We start from the raw sequence: 21,882 nt of genomic DNA, 5'->3' as shown, positions 1-21,882 counted from the left end.
TACAAGGATTGCATTCATACAGCACTTTAGAGTGACAAAGTACTTTCAGAGACATCATCTGATCTGCTCCCTCAATAACCCTTTAAGGTAGATAAATCAAGTGTTATTATACCTTTTTTATTTTATTTATTTTACAAATGAGGGCATTTCAGGCTCTTTCTCCTTCCAGGTTCCATACAGCCATACAAATGGATTATGAGAACATGAGATCACGGAGCTGCCTCATTTAAAACAACTGATACATATATTTAGTTCCAGAATCTGCTTCAATTTCTTGCCGATCTGTGTCAGTTTGGGCTACTTCCCCACACCCTTTAGGATGAGCCATTTTAGCTCCCTAAACTACTGTTTAATCATCTATAAAATAAGGGGTTGGACTAGGTGAACTCTAAGGTACTCTTCAGTCTAACCTATGATTCCCAAATGATGCAGAAAGCAGACAAAGGCTTCTTAATTAAGTCTCTTCCTCTGGGGCTCAGGAATTTTATTACACTGTGAGAATCTCCTGATGACAGGGGCCATGTCTTATTCAACTTTGCATATCCTAAAGTGAATTGCCCAGAGTAATTACTCATTTGAGGGAAGGGTATGGAAGGTGGAAAGACAGCCAAGACTTGTGGTCTATCCATGTAGACAATACATAGCGTAGGAACCTCCTTCTGTGTGATAAAGATCATCAAGCCAGCTTCAATTTCTATTCTTAGAGAGTCGTTTGGACCACTGAGATGTTAAATGACTTACCTATGATCACACAGGTTATTCTGCTTAGTGGCAGAATTAGAACTTAAGTCTTTTTGATTCCAAAGTCAGCTCTCTATCCGTTGCATCATGGTTTCTCTCAATCCATGGAATAAAATTCTAACTCACTCTTGTTGGCCTGATAACCTTATCCCATGGCCATCTGAAGAGTTACTAGTATATGCTTCTTGAGGGCATGGGCTATTCCATTTCTGATTTTCATTTTGTTTTTCTGATTTTTTTCCTAATTTTGTTTTTGTTTCTTAACATAGTACCTGACACAAAATAGGTGTTTCCTAAAGCCTTAAAAATTTGTTGATAAATCACCATAATACTGTGGCTGTGGGCAGTGATACCCATCTCCCTGAGTTCACATCTGGTCTCAGACACTTACTAGCTCTATGACCCTGAACAAGCCACTAATACAGTTTATTTCAGTTTCCTCATCTGTCAAATGAGCCAGAGAAGGAAGTGGTAAATTGTTTATCTTTGCCAAGGAAGCCCCTGATGGGGTCACAAAAAGGCAGGGAAAATTGAAAAAAACAAATGAACAAGAAAAAGTATAAGCTTTTTGAGAGCAGAGGCTATTTCACTTCTTTGTTTACTCATTTCTTAGCACAGAGCCTGTCACATTACAGGTGCTTAATAAAGCTTTATTGGTTTACTCAGAGTTGTTATAATACTGTGGCTGTGGGCAATTGTAGAGAAGCCTATGGAAAAGATGGTCATATTGTATAAATAAGCATCATCCCAGGAAGTAGAAATATTATCAGCTCCAGAAATGGGATGATTACTGAGGGAAGAGTATTTGTTCATTTCAAATTGGGTCCTATGTCATCATGCGGATCCTATGGATTTCCATGGCCAAAGAATTCACCTCCTAAAAGGTTAAACTCCTGGAGGGAAATCTTTCCCTACCTAGTGAAGCTGGATCTAACATAGCAGACATAGTCTGTTTCTGAGACTGTATTTGAACCCTTTCCAGTTTAGGAGAATGTGCCAGAACTTTTGGGGAAGAGAAGTATTTCCATTTGCATATGTAAGTATATATGTGTACACATTTGCCTTCCACCCCCATCCATACACATACTTTTACTCTAATTCCAACCAAGAAAGGTCTCTTGGGGAAAAAAGCGAGTTCTGATAAAATAAAATAATATATGAAAAGTGTTTCACACATTACTTAATATATAATACTCCCTTATTAAGTCCTTGTTTCCACCTCTTCCCTTTCTTTGAAATGCATTGACCCTAAATATAATAATGGTATTATTCCTGAAACTGTAATATGTATAATTTATAGTTATATATTAGCATTTTCAAATAAATTTTCTCATTTGTGTCAACAGAGGGTGGCACAGTGGATAAAGCACTGGGAATCCAGGAAGACCTGAGTTAGAACCCTCAAATATTTACTGTGTGTTTTAACTTGGGTGAGTCACTTAACTTTTGTTTGCCTTAGTTTCCTCAACTGTAAAGATAATAATAGGGTATGCCTTGCAGAGTTGTTATGAGGATCAAAGGATAATCTTTTTTTAAGTACTTAGCAAAAAGGTTGGCACACAGTGGAGCTATATAAATGCTTATTCTTTCCCCTTCCCCTTCCCTCACAGTACTTGAGGAGAGCCCTATCATTCCCAAAATAGAGATGAGAAAATAGAGACTTGAAGAGATTAAATAATTCACAATAGATTAAGCAACTGAGCTATTAAGTAGCAAAGTTGGTATGTGAATCCAGAATCAGGAATTCAGAGAAAGAGAGAATGCCTTCACAGGAGTCACATTCATATTAGTCATTATGCAGATGAATGCAATCAGTGTCCAAACCACCAGGATGAGCCCTTTCTACTGAAATGTGATGACTCTTGTTTTATTTTATTTTTAAACCCTTAGCTTCTGTCTTAGTATCAATTCTAACCTAGACTGTAGAGGTTAAATGACTTGCTCAGGGTCACACAGCTAGGAAAGATCCAAGGACAGATTTGAAACCAGGTCCTCCTGATTCCAGGCCTGGAGCTCCATCCACTGTATACATGGGGCACTGTATCCAGCTGCCCCATGACTCTCATTTTAAACTTCAATATTATCTCACGGCTAAGTCATTGCTGGGTTGTTTTCAGTCATGTTTGACAATTTGTGATCCCATTTGGGGTTTTCTAGGCAATGATACTGAAGTGGTTTGCCATTTCCTATTCTAGATAATTTTATAGATAAAGAAACTGAGGCAGAGTTAAGTGACTTATTCAGGGTTACCCAGTGAGTAAGTATCTGAGGCCAGATTTGAATGCAGGGAAATAAGTCTTCCTGACTCTATGACCAACCCTCTATCCACTGTGGCAACTAGCTGTCTTCATACATGTGGACACTCCCTAAATGAATTCAGCTCACAACCTAATCACATCTTCCTAGGCTGGATGATTTGTGTCCATCTTCTCCCATGGAATAAATGCAATAAATGGTTTAGACTTTGCCAAAGGGTTCTCCTCCCCTATTTAATAGGCACCAGAGTAGGTCTTGGGCTATCACTTCCTTATCCTTTGATCTCAATAGAATAAACAGCCACTACATTCTGACTCTTAATCCTTAACTTGAAATAAATAAGTGACATCTGCTCTAGAATTATCAAACTCCTACATAACTATGAACCATCCTTCATTTATTAAGTGCCTGCTATGTCAAGTGATATAGTAAGTGCTGGAGATACAAAGACTAAAATGAAAATGAATGATGCTGGGAATTTGCCCATAATCTGATGTCCTCATTCCCTTTCCCCCTTTTCTCCTAACCAAACTCACCACAAGCTCAGAACTGGTCTGGAAAGTCTCAATGTAGAAAGAATAGTGCTGATCTCCCATCTGGTTTAAGATGGCTGTCATGCATGCCACAAAATGACTCTGTAAGGAATATAGAAAAAAGAAAAGTCCATGAAACAATGGAAGAATAAGTCCACACTGTTAAACTCTAGCATTTCAAACCTGGATAGAACCTCAAAAACCCATTTAATCCCCTTATCTTTGATTGGGATCTCACCTCGATCATCTTGGATAAGACACTGTACTAGACATTGGGAGAGCCTAGTCCTAGTTAATGTCTGCTTTTAATTCCCTTTGGGGCCATAGAGACTTCCCATCTCTCATCTTCAGCTGATTCATCTCTAAAATCAATGATTAAGGCAAACTGATCTCTAAGTTGGTTATACAAGTTCTATGTCAAGGGTGGAAATTCTTTCATCTTTCAAAATATTCCCTGGAGATGGAAATTCTTTCAGTGACATTTCACCATCTTGACTCTTCTCTGATGAGAAATGGTCCTTTGTAGTTTATTTCCCTCTCCCTAGTGACTTGTGGTGTAACAGAAAGGATGTTTGAATAGGGAGTTAAAACAATTAGGATGTAATTCTAGAGCAAGTAATTTCATTTCTTTTCTTTAAACCCTTACTTTCTGTCTTAGAACTGATAGTAAGTATTGGTTCTAAGGCAGAAAAGTTGTAAGGGCTAGACAATTTGGGTTAAGTGACTGGCCCAGGGTCAAACAGTTAGGAAGGGTCTGAGGTCAGACTTGCACCCAGGACCTCACATCTCCAGGTCTGGCTCTCTTTCCACTGAGCCACCTAGTTGCCCTTACTTCATTTCTTTTTGTCTCAGTTATCTTGCTTATGAAATGGGGATCATAATTCATTCTTTTCATTCCTCATAAGCTTAGTGTAAAACTGAATAAGACAAATAGATTAAAATGTAAGCTCCATGAGGGTAGAGACTCTCTTACTTTAGTAATTGTATCCTCAACAACTGATAATGGAGGATGCATTTAAAAATATTTTTAAAAAATATTTCTTATTCACAAATACCTTGTAGATATGACCTGCAATGCAAATATAAGGGATAATTATCATTTTCATTCTATCCTTAGTAGAAGGGATTATAGCTAGCCAGCTATCATTCTCTAAGTAATACTCATGAGCTTTTTTTGAGCAACTATTATGTACCCAAGTCCTACACTTGATCCTCTGTGGGTGATATTTTTTCTTAAGTGTATGCTATGGTCTCTGATCTCAAAGAGTTTATAATCTGTTTGGGAAGACTAAAGCTCTTGAAACAAGTTGATACAAGCCAGTATATGACTAACTACTAAACTGTATGGAATAGCTCATAAGCACTGTAGGAGCTCAGAGAAAGGTAAGATCAATGAGAATGGAATATTCATGGATACATATTTTAATTGTGACTTGAAGAATAGGCAGGATTGGAAATTGATGGGATGCCTATCAATTAGAGAATGGCTGAATGAATTATAGTATATAATTGTGATGGAATTCTACTGTGCTATAAGAGATAATAAATAGGTTGGTTGTAGAAAAACATGAAAAGATTTGAATGAAATGAACAAAACCAAAAGAATATTGTGTATGGTGATAGCAGTATTGTCCAAAGAGTAACTGTGAATGACTAAGCAATTCTGATTAATATGATCATTCATATCTACTATGAAGGACTTATGAAGGAAAAATGCTATCTACTGCTAGAGAAAGAACTAATATATTGAAGTATGTATTGCATGATTCAATACACATATATATCATATGTTGTATTTTTCTGATGCAGGGTAGGGAAGGAGAGTGGGAAACAACTTAGAACTCAAAATTTAGGGAAAAAATTAAAAAAAGAATAGACAGTATTTGAAAAGGTAGCAGAGATTCCTCATTTATAAAATGAGGGATGGGAACATCAGATCTCTAAGAAAATTTCTAGTATTAAATTTCGTGAGTGTATGTTTTGGGGAACCCCATTCTTTGGTATCCCAGTCCAATAGAGGCATAGAGAAAGATGAGGGCTTGTTAAGAGGTACAATTGGGACTGGAGTTTCAGGGAACCCTAATAAATGTTGTGTAGTAAATTATAGTGCCAGAGCAGATTTTCATAATACAGGGTACTTTCAGTAAAAAATAAGTTCCTTGAGGTCAGGGGCAGTTTTTCTTTTTGTCTTTTTATTCCCAGATAGTAGCAGAATTTCTGGTATATTATAGGAAAAGATGTGCATCAACACTATGCTAGACAGGAAGAATAGAAATACAAATAAGAGACAATCTCTGTCCTCATGAGTATGTCCTACAAAGTATTTAACAAGTGCTTGTGAAACTGAAATGAATTGCTTGAAATATAGAAAAGGCATATAGGTTACCATAGGTTATTCTTCATTAAAAAAAAACTATTAAAGCCAATTGGACAAAAATGTATCCTCAGAGATTATATGACATGTTTTATTTGCATAACTGTATAAAGTCTTCTTTTCCTTGCTTCATAGAAAATAAACTATATAAGTGCTCTCTTTGCCTCACTCGTCCAAAGACAGTTCTGGAGAAGCTACTTTGATGGCATTCTTCAAATTAATCTCATCTTAAACAAGAAACAAGACTTACATCCTCCCAGAACTCAGTTAATCAGTTTTTGTTCAATTGAAGTTCAAAACCATCAGTGGATTCTAGAGATGATATTAGCATCAAACCAACCCAATAACAACACTGACCCCAAAAGAGTTCCCTAGAGAAGGAGATAAATTCTTTGATGGAGAATTGAGAGATTCCTTAGATAATAAAACTAACTTTTACTTGGTCCTCAGGGAGTAGCAAAGGTTTGAAAAGTTAGATGCCCACCCCCAACCCAAATCATCATAGATGGAGAATTCTACTGTCATTACCAACTCAATAAAATATGGAAAGCACTCTAGCCTGAGAGTCAGCAGACCTGGGTTCTAGTCCCGAATCCACCATCAACTCTCTATAAGACCTAGGACTATGATAGCAAACCTATGGCACACGTGTCAGCATTGACACATGTAGCCATTTTCGATGACACTTGGCTGCAAACAGAGAAGTATGGGGCCACGTGCTGAGAAGGATGTTTTATTTATTTATTTTTTCTCAAAGTGACACAGCATCTGAGTTATGCTCGGTTTTTTGGTGAATTTTTACACACCAAGCTCAAAAGGTTACACATCACTGACCTAGGACAAGTCAGTTAAGCTCTTTGGGTATCCATTTCCTCATCCTAAAATAAGAGGGATGGACTGGCTTGGTCTTTAAAGTCCTTTCCAACCCATAACAGTTTTGTGCTTCTGTGCCAGGCATGTTTCTCTGAGGAATCTCAGCTGAGGTCTGCAATCTCACATCATTTAGTCTCTTTACTTGAGACAAGAATGTAAATGCTCTATTCCCTTATTCTCTTCAATCTCTCTTTTGCCTAATTCTCTCCATCCCCCTTCTCTCTTTTTCTCCCTCCTCCCTGTCCCCTTCTCCTCCCCCGCCTTGTCTCTCAAAGAGTTCAGTGTGTGACCACTAGAGGTCTTTTTCTTTCACATGGTAGCTGCTGTGCATGGCACGGCTTTTCATTTATTCCTACGTGAGCAGACCCACTACACTTCTTGCATATAAACAGTGAAAATTACAATATAAAGGACTTAATATACCTTCTCTTGGAGTGATTTTACCACTAGTCAAAGCCTTGCCTGCCTAGCACGGCTGAGGTACATTTTCTGCAGGTAATTCTGACACCTCAAGGTAAGAAATCTGTGTTTTATTGTTATTAATGGTCTTCTACATCTCTCTGACAATAGTTTTTCTTCCGAAGATCTTGTTGAAATGAGTCTGGGGGGGGGGCACTGATTTGTGTGTTTGTGTTGATGTGTATGCCTATAGAGATGCCTATTTTGGATAAAAATCCACCACCACCAGAAATGCAGGTTGTCCAAGTAGGCAGTATGAGGGGGCTGCCAGAGATTTCAAATGGCTTAATTTGAATTTAAAGAAGGGAAAAAAAGGACTCATCAAAGCAATCATTTTTAGATCAAACTGTCAGGTATTAGCCAGAAAAGCTGAGTTGTACCAAGCCTTGCTTTTAGAAACTTCACTGCTGGGGGAGTGAAAAAGAGGGGGGGGGTCCTTTTCTGTTTACAGAAAGTAACCATTATATGAACCGTTATCTCTTTATAAGTCTCTGGTCAATGTGGCATTGCTCGCAGAACAATCAAAATGACTTTTATCTACCTATCAATTCCTCTGTTCTAAGTATGTTTGAGGAAAAAAAATTAGCTGGCATTCTGCACAATTCTATACCCCATGTGATGGAAGTTTGGGCAACTGTGGATAAAAACTGAGCAAATATTCTGACGTTTTGGCACTAATGAAAAATGACGGTGTCCTGCTTCTGACTAGAATCATCTGTTTTTCCAGGCTAGCCAGTTTCTAGTATCAAAGCTGTCAGAAATCACATCAGTGTGACTGATCGGTATATAAGACAGAACAAGACACTACAGCATCAGGTCTGCTTTGGCAAAATACCCCTTTCCCTGCTTTAAAAAAAATCCCCTTTGCTACATTGGAAAAGGATGATGTACTAACATTGTACTTGTGTGACCTTTAGCAATTTCTTAGTAGCAGCTGCCAAAAATGACATTCATCCCTTACTCTTTTTCTCCTTTATAAGTTTGCATCTTTATTTACAAAAATACCTTTTTCCTTTTCTTCCTTCTTTTCTTCCTTCTTTTCTTCTTTCTTTCTTTCTTTCTTTCTTTCTTTCTTTCTTTCTTTCTTTCTTTCTTTCTTTCTTAATTTCTTTCTTTCTTTAATATTTGGGAAATAGGAGAGCAGAAAAATATCAGGACTTTATTTGTCCCTAGATCCTGACACTCCCCAAACTTACGGTAGCTTATCACTTCCTCTCTATCTTGACATTGCTCAAACTTTATAGCACCAGACCTCCAACTGCCAGCTCTGTCAGCATCCTAGGTAATAACCAATGTTCTTGTCTGGATAATGTGCAGGATGGTCAGTGGTGGTGGGGATGCTCCCACCCACTGTCCAAGTTAATGATTAAAGCACTCTACTAGTGAAGATTCTCCCAATAGGGACAAACCAGTGATCAATGTGTATTTACTACTGAGGCATGAGGTAGTCACTCATCTCTCTCCTCTCAGCCTGCCAGGGGACCGGATGGGAAATTGCCTTTTAAGCCCAATACTCAGGGACATGCATATTAAATTCTAGAGCACAGTATCTGAGCAGCGCCCAGCCACCTCTGCTACATTTTGGCTTGTTGAAATGCATCTAATGAATCGGAGCATGGAGGAACATGATTGAAACTAGGTCAAATATGTAAAAATAAGTATAATCACAGGAGACACCTGGATGATGAGGGAATACTCAGACCCTAGCAATGGCAGGACTTATTTGGTATCTGTAACACTCTCCAGTTATGCTGAACAATCAATCCTGTCAATTAAGTTGCTGCATTAGCATGGAGGTCTGTTCACCTGAGTGGGAACTTAACCTCCAAAGGAAACAGTGACCATTAACTGTGCAGTGGGCAGTGGGAAAGGAGCCAAGTATAATGTGCTAAAAATTAATTAGCTAGGATATAATATTGTTTTGTGGAGAGTGAGGTTACAAATGCCCCTGGAAATATTCAGACTAACAATGGACGACTGGGGGAAGGGAATGAGCAGGGTTTGGTGCAGAACATCTGTCAGATTTTTGAAATATATTCATTTATCCACCCAAATACAAGCACGCCTGAGCAACCTCAGACCAGCAGCCTAAACACCCCTGGTGCCTGGTGTGCTAGGGAACTCAGGATTATCTCAGCGTTTGGCCACCAGAGGATCAGTGCTCCATCCAGTGGAACAGGGTGGGTTTCAGATGGGAAGGAGACTCTCACCCCACTTGGCTGGGCCGAGTGGGAAGGATGAGTTCCTGGGAGAACCTAGTTGATACCGGGGGTTTTGAAACTTCAGAAGCCAGCAATGAAAACGCTAACATTACTATGCAATAGCAGCTGGTGACATGTTGCTATAGTAACTTCAAATCATGTGCAAGACCAAAATAAAATAAAATATATAAAGCTCCAAAGACATGTCATGAGGAAAACTTGGCAAGGAGGGGATGAAAGGAATAAAAAAGTTCCTTTCATCAGTCACCTGGGCTTTGTGTGGCCAGGGGCCACTGGCTGTTTATATGAAGCACTCCCATTTGGTCCCACATGGGTTGTGTGGTTACATAACCGATGTCTAGTCTCCAGTGGAATTGATGCTGGAAGTGTGTTTCAACGGAAGGTCAAAGCATTTGGAGTAAGCAGATCTGAGTTCGACTATGTGCTTGGCCATTTCCTCCCCCATAAGACCTTGGGTAAGTAATGGAACTTGCCTGGTCTTTCATTCTCTCATGTGTAAAATGAAGCACTGGGCAAGATTATTTCGCAGATCCCTTCTAGCTCTAAATCTATGATCCTATGAAGCAAGTCTTAGGGAAACAGAAGGATGCCATGTGTTAGCAATAATAATAACAATAACATTATTATTATAGAACTTACTAGGTCAACTTACTTGATCTTCACAAAGAGTACATGAGATAAAGGTTATGAAAACTACCTTATACTTAAAGAAACTGAGGCTGAGAGAGATGAAGTGACTTACCCAGGAGCCAAGCAACTAAGTGGTCGAGGCAGAATTTTAACTCATTGTCCTGATTCAAAATCCAACATGCTAACTACTTTAGCTGGGCTTACTGAGAAGGATGGAATGCAGTAGCGAGGGCATTTCATTTTGAATCAGAAGACCTGAGTTCAAATCCTGGTCCTTTGTACCTAGCAAGCCAAGTAAACCATTTCCCATCTCTGGATCTCAATTTCCCTCCCCATAAAATGAAGGGATTTGGAATAAGACATCTCAAGAGATCCTTACAGCTTTGACATTCTACCAGTTATTTCCTCACATTAAGGTTTATGGTGACTTGTTCAGGGCCCTCTCCTTTTGCATCTCAGGAAGCTGGAAGAGGGGATGTGTGAGTCAGTCTCACTGAGTAACTGATTTGAGGTCTCCCTAGGATGATGTGTGTGCTTAGGTGAAGTCATGCTGAGGCAGCTTCCTCCCCTAACTCCTGGCCCAGCTCCAGGGAAGCTATATGGATTAGCTCATTAACTATTCTGACCTATGAGGAGGAAATTATGGCTCTCAGTATCATGCCTGTCTTCAAATGCTGCACACTCAAAGCTTTGAGGGAGAAAAAATCCAGCAAAATGCACTTTGACCCTGAAACTATGTTTTCAGTTACAAATATGCCAAAATGTCCAACCACTTAGTAAATCGAGTATGTGCCTACTGAAACTGAGCACAGTGAGACATTTATATTATTTAACGGGCGTTACTGGCAGGTAGAGGGAACATGGAGGAGACAGATATGGGGGTTGGTGGGTCCAAATAATGCCTTTAACAATTACAAGCTCATTGGCACAAAACAAGTTACTTAACCTCTGAACACTTTTGGACACTCTTTAGGACTTAGTATGGTGTCATCGACAAAATTTTGGATTTGGAGCCAGAGGACTTAGTTCAAATCTGTCCCTGCCTGTGTGACCTTGGGCATGTGACAACATCTCCAGGCCTCAGCTCCCTCATCTCCAAGAGGAAAAGATTAGCTCTTGTGACAGCTAAGGTATATTCCACATCTCACTCTATGACCATTGGAGCTAGTTTCCTAGAGCATAGACCTTGCATTAGCATTGACCCTTCCACTGAAAAAGGATTAGAATCATGAGAACAGTGGAGGTATTGTTGGTGAGGGGGAGGGAAGGGAAGGGAAAGGGATAATATCAATTGTGCAAAGCCAGAACATCTTGCTTATGCTCTATTCTAAGCAATGACTAGCTACATGATATTGAGAAAGTCACTGAACTTTGTTTTAGGCAATTCTCTAACATTTTAAGCTGTGAAGCAAGCACAAGTCTTCATTGGTAGTTATTCATCATCCATGATATCACAAATTCAATGCAATAAATATATATACATATACATATATACATATTTATTACTATTCAGTCAAAGATGGGTGATCATCAACTTAATGGAGGGAGTTCTCCATGCTTTGGAAATCACAGATCTGTCATGTGCTCATATAAGCTGGCAGACAGGAAAAAGAATTTAAGAAGATCAAAGTCTAGACACTTGAAATGAAATCATGTGCATCAAAAAACTTTGTTCTATAACTGTATGGCTTTATCTGCCTCATATATTCTGGACATCACTTAGGGATGGGGGATTCTTCCATGGGAAGGTTTCTAAAGTCTCCATCGCTGTTGATTGGGTCTTTTGGTGTAATGAAGTCTGCATAGTTACAGTTGGTGAGTGCTCTAATGTGCTAAAAGTGTAACTTAGCCAAGAAACAGAGAGGTTGCCACCTGGAGGCTTTGCAGTCACGATGTGCCTTGATGGTTTCCATCTGCTGCAACATGGCAGTTCTTGTAAAGGAAGCTGTTGTGGGCCCAATAACTCCACAGTAGGCATTCATGATGGATTAGCTTTCTAGAATGAACTGGGACCTAGCCACTGCTCCAGAAACACAAGTTGCACCTTCAGAAGTGATTTCTCATTGATAGGGAACCAAGTGGAAAGTAGACCCTTAGACCAATGCTATTCAAAATAGACAAGGAATGGAGTCAGAATTCAATCATGTCATTGACAAAGGAGCAAAATCTCACCTCATATGCTATTTTTATACTCTCTAGATGTTTTTAGCAAAGGGATTACATGGGCTTAAACAACCTTGTGTGTGGCTACATAATAATGGTATTCTGGGCCTTTCAAAGGATATAGCATCTCTTTTAGGTAAAGCATCAATAAAATTTGTAATGGCTTATTTCAGGGAATGCACATCAAGCTCTTAAGAATTGCAGGTAGATCATAGGTCCAGGGGTAGGTCACTTCTATTGTATCCATAAATGAAACCATCCTGGGTGTTTCAAGGGTACACCATAAATCTGGAACAGGCTGAACCTTGAGTTAAACCCCTCCAAAATCCATTGCCTTCTTCACACCATTAATGATATGATCGGTGATGGCGCTATAAATTTATGGAATGTGTAGATTACATTTTCCATGCTGAATCTTCCTTGCTCCTGGTGTTGGCATTGCTCATCGACAAGCATTTTCCCACTGATGATTATTTTTACAGTGGAAGTTGTCCTTCTTTATGCAGGGATAGCTCTTAGGCTCTATTTTTCACAGTGATTCCTGAAGTCCAAGTTCATTGGGCTTGTCTTCCTGTCTTTCAGAGCTGAATGAATAAAAACTAAGCTGGTCTACTTGTACATCTTCCTGACAGTTTCTAGCTTATGAATTAAAGTCATATAAGTCTATAGTAGCCAAGATACATTGCTTTCTTAGGAAAGTGGACATTATTTAGCACTCAATGACATTTAACTCAATAAAAGATAATTTTCTAAATGTTATATTAATTGGGAAAAAATTAATGAATGTAGTTTCCCCCCCAAAAATGAGAAGAGATATCTTCTACAGTTGTATTGCTGTTAACCATCCCAGTGCTCCTTTTTCCTTTAAAAAAAAAACAAAAAATGAATTCTTGCCTTCCATCTTAGAACTGATACTAAGTATTACTTCCAAAGGCAGAAAAGAGGTAAGGAGTAGGAAATGGGTTAAATGACTTGCACAGGGTATGACTTGCTGGGAAGTATCTGAGGATGTATTTGAATAAAGGACCTTCCATCTCCATCACTAGCTGTCCCATCTTAGTTCTATCTTGATTATCTTAACATGTTTTCTTAGCTCTTTTTGCTTAATTCTTCTCTGTTCCAATGTCCCACAGACTATACGATGACACTCTATATTATAGGCTATTCTCTTAATCTTCACTTGGAAACTTATAGATCTAAGTCATCCTTCATGGAGTGTGAGAACCAGGACTATTCTTGGGGAGGTATCAAGGTCCTTGAGCAATAATAATGTTGATAATGAACAACACTGATAATGAACTTATGGGATTGGACACATGTACATACTGGCTTGAGTCAGAAGACTTCAGTTCAAACTCTACCAATGAATTTGAAAAAAAAAAGTCATTTTCCCTTCATCAATCTCCTCAACATTTATAAAATGAGAGAATTAGATTCCACTTTTGAAGTTCCTTTGAACTCCAAATCTATAATCCCATGATCCTGGCGTATTCATGATACCTTTTAGTACTTTTCTTAGAACAAGTCTATTAGGAAGGCAATCCAAGAAAAGCTATGTCCATTTTACAGATGGGGAAGCTTAGGCTTGGAGAAACCAAATGACTGCTTTAAATTCACAGAGCAAAGAAGTTATAGAGCCAGGAAAAATCACATTACACATTCCTTTCCTCCTCTTCACATATTTATCCAGATGTTATAAAATTAAAAAGGAATTATAGAGGCAGCCTTAAAGGGGAAAAGAAGTCACAAAGAAAAAGTACAGCTTGACAAGTAATTGTAAAGGGAGAAAGGGCTCAGTCTTGGCAGTGTAGAATTTATAGGATGATTATGAAACTCCTATGAGTTCCACCCATTTTTAGTACTAGCTAGCAAGAACCATTACTATTTCCACTTCTACTGGATGCTTCCCTGAGTCACTGTCCAGATAGGAACATCTCAAGACTCTTCTAAAACATGATGTTTGGGGTAATTACCCCAAATCACCATATCCTAGGACTGACTGTCCTCAGGATATTGACTCTAGGGGTCATTCACACAATGACAGGAAGTAAATCTGCCCTCTTAACTATGTAAGACCTGGGCTTTGCCAGAGATGTAACAGTGATCTCATGAAGGAAGAACAAACAACCACAACAGGCATCATAGAGAGTGACTAAAAAAAAAAACAACAACAACATATTCATATAATGCTTTAAAGTTTAAAAGCCCCCTCCCCCCCAATCCGGAATTTCTATAAAGTTTAAAGGGCAAGTGCCACCCTCATTTCACAGAAAAGTAGACTTAGGCTAAGAAAGATGAAAGTATTTACCTATAGTCACATAGTTGGTTCATTTAAAAATCAATAAATAAAAATTTTAGGCTTAAAGCAGTAGCATAGGAGAACAGATAGCTCTACCTACTATAAAGAATATTATTGGAGGAGAGGAATGCAACCATTGCTTTATAATTTGCCCCACTTTGCTTCCTAAAGATGAAGGAAGAAAATTTTCAGTAGGATAAGTACATAGATATCATCTTCTAGAGTATGTGTTAAAAGGAGAATAAGAGACTTAACTCAGTCTCAGTAACCTGTTCTCTCTCTATCTATATCTATCTATATATATATCTATATATACAAATAATATGCATGATATTATATATGTGTATATAGGCATACACATACATGTCTTATTGCATTTCTCACTTAGGACAAAGAAATTTATACTCTGACAACCCAAAGTGGGTAGCATAATTTGGGAATTCCTCAAGAATTATAAAATCTTGGTGTTAAGTGAAAACATGAAAAGATGATTAACAATATGAGATACAGTCATAGAATTTTGGAGGCTCCAATCAAACACACCTGACTAAGTGTTTACAACATCCCTAACAAATGGTGACATCCCTTATATGGAACTAATAAGTGCCAAGATCAAGGAAGGGACCTTCTACACCTCTTCCTCATCCCTAATATAATTTCTTGAGAGCAGAAACTATCTTTTGACTTTCTTGGTATTCTCAGAACTTATCACAGTGTCTGGTATATAGTAGGTGTTCAATAAATGTTTATTGACTGACTAATTATTAGGAAAACTTATTATTCCCTATATCAAGTCTGAATCTGCCTCAATTATACTCATTTTTCTCTCATCCAAGTACATAACAAGTTTAATTCCTCTTCACCCAAATGGCCTTTTACTTATTAGACCATATGCCAAAAAACCCAAATGATACAGATAAAAATGGGTCTTAGAAACCAGCTATGACCAGAGGAGACTAATCTAGAGGTTAAGCCATAGAGTGCAACTGTGTGAGCCATGGAGAGGGCTGAAGAATAACCAAGGAGACAACGTATGAGAAAAGGTGAAGAATAGTAAGATAAGGAGAATAGAAAAATAATCCTTGGAGATAATGACACTTTAGTTAGTGCAAGGGGATTAGGCATGGAAGTCCTAGGGAAAAAAAAAGACTGGAAAAGGAGACAGAGGTAAGATTGTGGAAGTCCTTTAATGTCAGGTCAAGGAGTTTGTATGTCATTCCAGAGGTAGTCAGATTTCTGGAAGGTAGTTGCCTCAAGTGCTGGTGCCTAGAGGGCTATGAATTTGACAAATCTCTAAACTATTTTATGTTTATATTATAAATACAAATTTATATTTACCATCTAGAGTGCTTCCTCTCCATACTCTTCCCTCACCCCCATCCTTCTGCAAGGAGAATATTATTTGATCTGTTAGCAACGGAAATAGACAAATCAAGCTTGACATGAAGTTAGATTCTGGTGATGACAAAAATCCTCTGAAGCCAAAAAGAGAGACAACATTTGAAAGCTCGATACTAAACATCCACACTCCAGCGCACTTCTGGACACAACACTCCTTCCCGTAACATGTGCCAAAGAGCCTCATAGAATCTAAGCATATTCGCTCCTAAGGTGGGGAGGGGATGTAGAGTCAGGCCCTGGAGCCTCAGGTATGTACATGCAGACCAGTCAGGTGAGGAAGGATGGTGTGGTGCAAACTAGCCTTCATTTCCCTTTGAACTTGAGCTCTCTACAGCAAGCCTGTCCTCCATCCCCTCCCTCCAACTCCAAACAATGAGCTTTGCTCAAGGAATGCTACTGCATTGATTGATTGGCTTCCAATTTTCCAGATGACATCATGTTCCATTTTTCCCCTCCCCACACTTCTAATTCCCACTTGTCCCACTTCTCTGCCCTTCGGAATGGCAACAACACCTTCCAATTACCGTCATCGGCAGCCTGCATTAGCCACCTGCTGACTCCCTCTCTCTGTCACCATTAATAAAGGTGACAGGGAAGCCTGGTGCAAATACAGAACGTCCCTGCCACCTTGTGTCCCATGGGGAGGGCTCCCTGCCCATGCAGCTCCTTGCTTAGAAATCTTTCTTCTCAGACTAGGTCCCTGGCCCTATATACTAATTCACACTCAATTAAAAGGAAGAAACCAAGGGACGATGAAAAATGAAATCAAGGGCTCTAAGTGCTAGAACTTCCCAAGATCAGATCTGCTTAATACATTTCTTTATCTGCTAATTTTATCTAAAAAAAAGATGTCACATTTTTCTGGAGAGATTTGGTTTTTAGAACCTCTATTTCCTTTCTAAGAGATAGCCCAAGCAAAGTTTAACTCCTTAAAAACATCATATTCGAAAGAATAAATGAGTTATGAGAAAGGAGGCACAATGGTTAAAATGATTATAATAATTTATATTGTCTTTATGATTCTAGAAGGCTTTCCTCACATGATCATAGGATAATAAATTGAGAGTTGAGTGGGATCATCTGAACCAAACCCCCCATTTTGTAAAAGAGGAAATAGGCCCAGGAAGGTTAAGTAAAAATAATTAATAGCTTTTTTTTGGTAGTGTTTTAAGGTTTAGGAAGCATTTTAAAAATACGTTATCTCATTTGATCTTCACCACAAATCTATGAGGGAAGTGCTGCTATTTGACTTGTTTCACAGATGAGGGAACAGAGGCAGACAGAGTTGAAGTGACTTGCCCAGGGTCAAATGGCTAGTAAGTGTCTGAGCTTGGATTTAAGCTCAGGTTTTCCCACACTATCCATCGTGCCACCTAGCTAGATGCCTTGTAAATTTTAGAAGTGGGATTAGAACCCAGATTCTGTAACTCCAGAGCCAATGTTCCTTGTATTCTAGCATTCCACCTCATCATTTGAGCCTTACAACAATGCTTTGTTGTTGTTGAGTCAGTTTTCAGTCACATTTGACTCTTCATGACCCCAGTTAAGGTTTTCTTGGCAGAAATACTAGTGGTTTGCCATTTCCTTCTCTCACAACAATGCCATGAAGGGGTAATCATGATAATCATCTCTTAAAGCTGGAAGTAACCCCCAGGATCTCTAGTCTAGCTCCTCTTTTCACAAAGGTAGTAGGCAGAACAGGTAATTATTACTCCTTTTTGACAGAGGAAGAAACCCCGGTTCCAAGAGGATAAAGGAGTCACTTGAAGTCACAAACATAGTATTTCATTTATTTTCTAAGCATAGTTCAGGTATAGAATTTGCCTGACCTCCCAAACTAATAAAGCTTTTACCAGTTATTAAGGCTAATATTTGTGATATAAATTTCTTTGAACTCATATACACCTGGGTTGGTAGGTGGTGGTGGGAGAACCCAAATCCCATTAGGGATGATTTAGGCATTCAGAAAAAGAATGAAAAACCATCTTCCAAGCAGTCTTTTATCTAGGTGCCCTGTATTCAGTAGACATAACTGGGACAGGGGGAGAAAACTAAAATTAAAAGCCAAAGGATCACTCACTCTGCTTAATGTGGTGAACAACAACAACAACAAAAATCCATACAGTTAAACAAAGTAGTCCCTGGGCTTCTGAGGGGTTTCCAAGGCAACTTCCAACAAGATGAATGGGGAGAGAGGGCATCTCTTTCCTTAGTGACAATTAACAACTCACATTCCTATACCAAGCACTTCAAGGTTTGCAAAATCTTTTCCTTACAACCACTCTGTGAGGTTGGGCTAGCAACTATATTATTACCCTTTTAGGGAGGAGAATCCCCAGAGGCAGAGGAGTTCAATGGTTTGCTCAGGGTCACACAGCTTCAGGATCTAAAACCAGCTCTTTGGACCCAAGATCCTTTCACTTATACTTGGCTATAGTTCTGGGTCCTGTTGCTGTGGTCTAAGATATCAAAGGGAAAATGGCATTGACAGTAGTAAAGTCCATCATGACTCTTATTGCCAAAGCTTATTTGATGCTAATGAATATCTTATGGAGCTAAAAGCTTTCCTGATACAGAAATCAAAGCAATTATTTTCTGTGTCCCTGAAAAATATAAATAATAATGCTACCTTCCAAGCCCTCATCAGCAACCTTTCATATTGGGTCTCATATCTTAGAATCACAAATTCTGAGAGTTAGAAGGGAACATTCTGAGAGTTAGAAGGGAACATTCTGAGAGCTAGAAGGGAATTCAGGTCCTTCTATTCAATCCTTATTTGACTAAGAATCCTTCCTACAACATAGCTGATAAGGGGTCATCCAGCTTTTGCTGGAAGAACACAAATGACAGGTAGCTCACTACCTCCTACAGCAGCCAATTCTACTTTCAATTCTCTTAGGTGCTGGGAAGTTTTCCCCTCCATCCTTTACACCAAGTTCTAGTTTGCTGCTTCTTCACTAGAAGAATGTTGGGTGTCACTGACTAGCAGGTCTGCTATTACAGTACAGCATCCTGGGAAATGAGTTATGTTTGCAAAGCATCTCAATTAGTTAAAGCACTTCAAGGTATGATTGAGGTCAAACCCTGTCGTAGATAGTCACACTGCCTGTCAGCTCAATTCTCAATTATGCAGAGGAAGGGATATTGAGTACTTCAGTTTATATACTACCCAGCCACTTGGCTATTCATTTCAATTCATTGCTTTCACAACTATAATAAGCATGTTCAGAGTCCAGTGCAAAGAGGGATTGGGAAGGTGGAACACAACAAAGAACAAGAAAGTTTAAGTAAGACATTGTTCCCTCCCTGGTATCTCTTCAAGCATAATAAAGAAAAAAAGCCATAATAGACAAAAATAATTAGTGCATTCCAGAAGAAGGGGAAGGGAGAAGACTTCAGAGGAAATGGCATTTGATTTGTGCTTTAAAGAATGGGAAAGGATTTGATAGCATAAGGTGGGAAAGAAGGATATTCTAGAGAGAGAGAACACAGTCAGCAAAGGCAGGTAGACAAACCTAAGGCAAGTTCAGGAGACAGAGTCAGTTTGCCTAGAGCAGAGAGTGTCTGTAATCTGGCAAAGAAAAGCCCTTGACAATTAGACCTCAATTTTGTTTGGTTGTTTAAAATAAGAAACCTTTGGAATGGCACCTGAATCATATTACCTTACTGACAGTCCTAGGGGGACATCCCCCAAAGAATCAAGCTTGGAGACAGAAGAGGGAAGAAACCTTGCCTGTCTTTAATGGCTTTCAGCTAATGAATGGATTAGGTGACTTTGGCCCAGAAAAAGAGACTACATGTGAGATCCTGCAGTGTATAGTCCTCCGGCCAGTTCTCTTGTTGCAGAGATAAGACAATATTACATGATTGGACTGAGTCTAATAAAACAGTGAGTTTTCATTTCTCCTTTTATCATAGTTCACATTTTCCTTAGAGCTTTTAGATTCAGTGTATTTTACATAAATCATTTTTGCATGATTCATTTATATTTACATGATTTTCATTGACCCTTACAACAACCCTGGGAAGTAGGTACTCTTCTTACCCCCATTTTCAGATGAGGAAATTGAGTATCAAAGAGAGTTAAGTGACTTGTTAGAGTTATATGAGTGTCTGATCCAGGTAGGATCCAGGTTTCCTTGTTTTAGTAAGCAAACCCCAGGATATTGCCTGAGGCACAGGGTCACCTACCTAGTAGGCATCAGAAGCAGGCTTGGAACTCTTGTCTTCCTAACTGCTGCTAGTCTATAGTTTAAAAGCAGGGGTATACTGGACCCAGCTCTCATCCCTATCTATCAATTTTCAGCATGAGCATTTACATCTCAGAAACTGGCAACCATTCCAAATTAGTGTTTGATTTTAGGGCTCTCTCACTTTCTAGACTTAAGAAAATGATGAAGAAATTGTTAATAACTAGGATAGACATCAGTCCACCCCAGTTGAAAGTAACAAGGGCAGAATTTGAACCCAGGTCTTCTTACTCAAAATCTGGAGCTCTTTCTACTATTCCATTAACATGTAACCTGCACTATCTTTTTGTTGTTGTTGCAGATTATAAGCAATGTGTACATAGATGGCCTCATATGCTCCATTCATGGCACTGAGGATAACCTAAGATCCAATTAAACAGCAATGCATTGGGTGATTAGGGTAGGGAAACAGGGGTAATAAGGACTAGGAATAGAATCCTTCTGCTGGTTGTCCTCAAAGCAGAGAGAAGCTTCTTTTATTTGCCATCTAGGACCACCCCTCTGACCCTTTTAATTCCATCAGCTACAGGCAAAAAAGGAAAGAGAAGCCTTTTCCTTGTTAACAGCTACAAGCTGGAGTGGCCAAGAAGGATGCTGCTTTAGCCCTGCATTACAGACGAGTAAGTTAATAGTTTACTGCATAGTGAAGATACAATGTTGGCTGATGAAACTGGAAATGATGCTTTGTCTGAGTCATGCCAACTGATGGAGGTCTAGGTGGGTACCAACTGGCAGCACTCTGTATCTCTGTATTTCAGTTGCAGACACAATGGCAACAATCTACTATAATTAAAACAATCAACCTGTATCTGTACTGTTCCGAGTCACCAATTATGTTTACTCCATAATGTGATTATGTTTTTCATTTCAGAGTTTTAAAGGCTAGCCTACAACTTTGAAGTGCAATTCTCAACATGCTATATCATATCCTATTTGGTAAAATGGTGTGAAGGAAATTTCCCCATCAGTGGCAGATCAAGCTGATATAGTGTGTGTGTGTGTGTGTGTGTGTGTGTGTGTGTGTGTGTGTGGCAGCCCCAGGGAGGCCTCTCTGCAGATCAGGGTGCTCTTGCCCCTGCCTAAGCATAAACAGTGTGGAGATAGAGATGCCTAAATTTTCCTAGGGTTTGGTACTAGTCCAAAAAGAAGAAAAATAACACAGAATAATAGGTAAAGCACTGGTCTTAGAGTTAGGAAGACCTAGGTTGAAGTGTGCTTTTAAAATTATTTATTTGTTTCTTTGTTATATTAAAATTCCTGGGTAACTCTCTCCCTTCCCTGAACTAGGAAAGGCACCATTTGACAAAAAGATTTATGTATATGTAAAACTATGTATTTCTAGTTTCCATTTATCAGTTCTTTCTCAGGAGATAGAAATACGCAAGTCATTCTTCAAACAATATTTCTCTTGCTGTATATGATGCTTTCTTGGTTCTGCTTCTTTACTCTTCATAATTTCAAGTAGATCTTTTTATTTTTCCTCAAATTAGCCCACCTGTCATTTCATACAGAGCAGTTTATTCCATTATAAACATATGCCTCAACTTGTTTAGACATCCCCCAATTAATGGACATCCCCCTCAATTTCCAGTTCTTTGCCACCACAAAGAGAGCTGCTATAAATGCTTTAGATATATAGGTTCTTTTCCTTTTTTCCTGATCACCTTAGGAAATAAACCTA

General features: G+C 38.9%; 2 protein-coding genes across 2 annotated transcripts in view; one reads left to right on the top strand and one right to left on the bottom strand.

Annotated features, from left to right (window-relative positions):
- The window catches only part of DOCK2 (dedicator of cytokinesis 2), a 559,513-nt gene that overhangs the window by 116,854 nt on the left and 420,777 nt on the right, over nucleotides 1-21,882 (bottom strand). The window contains exon 28 of the mRNA XM_056811565.1: nucleotides 3,534-3,632. Coding sequence (XP_056667543.1) covers nucleotides 3,534-3,632 — 99 coding nt within the window. The remainder of the gene's footprint in view (nucleotides 1-3,533; nucleotides 3,633-21,882) is intronic.
- INSYN2B (inhibitory synaptic factor family member 2B) overlaps nucleotides 7,072-21,882 on the top strand; it is a 130,653-nt gene continuing 115,842 nt past the window's right edge. Inside the window, exon 1 of the mRNA XM_007473988.3 lies at nucleotides 7,072-7,291. The gene's annotated coding sequence lies outside the window, so the exon portion shown is untranslated. The remainder of the gene's footprint in view (nucleotides 7,292-21,882) is intronic.

The sequence above is a fragment of the Monodelphis domestica genome, chromosome 1 (assembly GCF_027887165.1).
Source record: "Monodelphis domestica isolate mMonDom1 chromosome 1, mMonDom1.pri, whole genome shotgun sequence".
Lineage (NCBI taxonomy): Eukaryota > Metazoa > Chordata > Mammalia > Didelphimorphia > Didelphidae > Monodelphis > Monodelphis domestica.
This window is presented reverse-complemented; position numbering and strand designations above follow the sequence as displayed.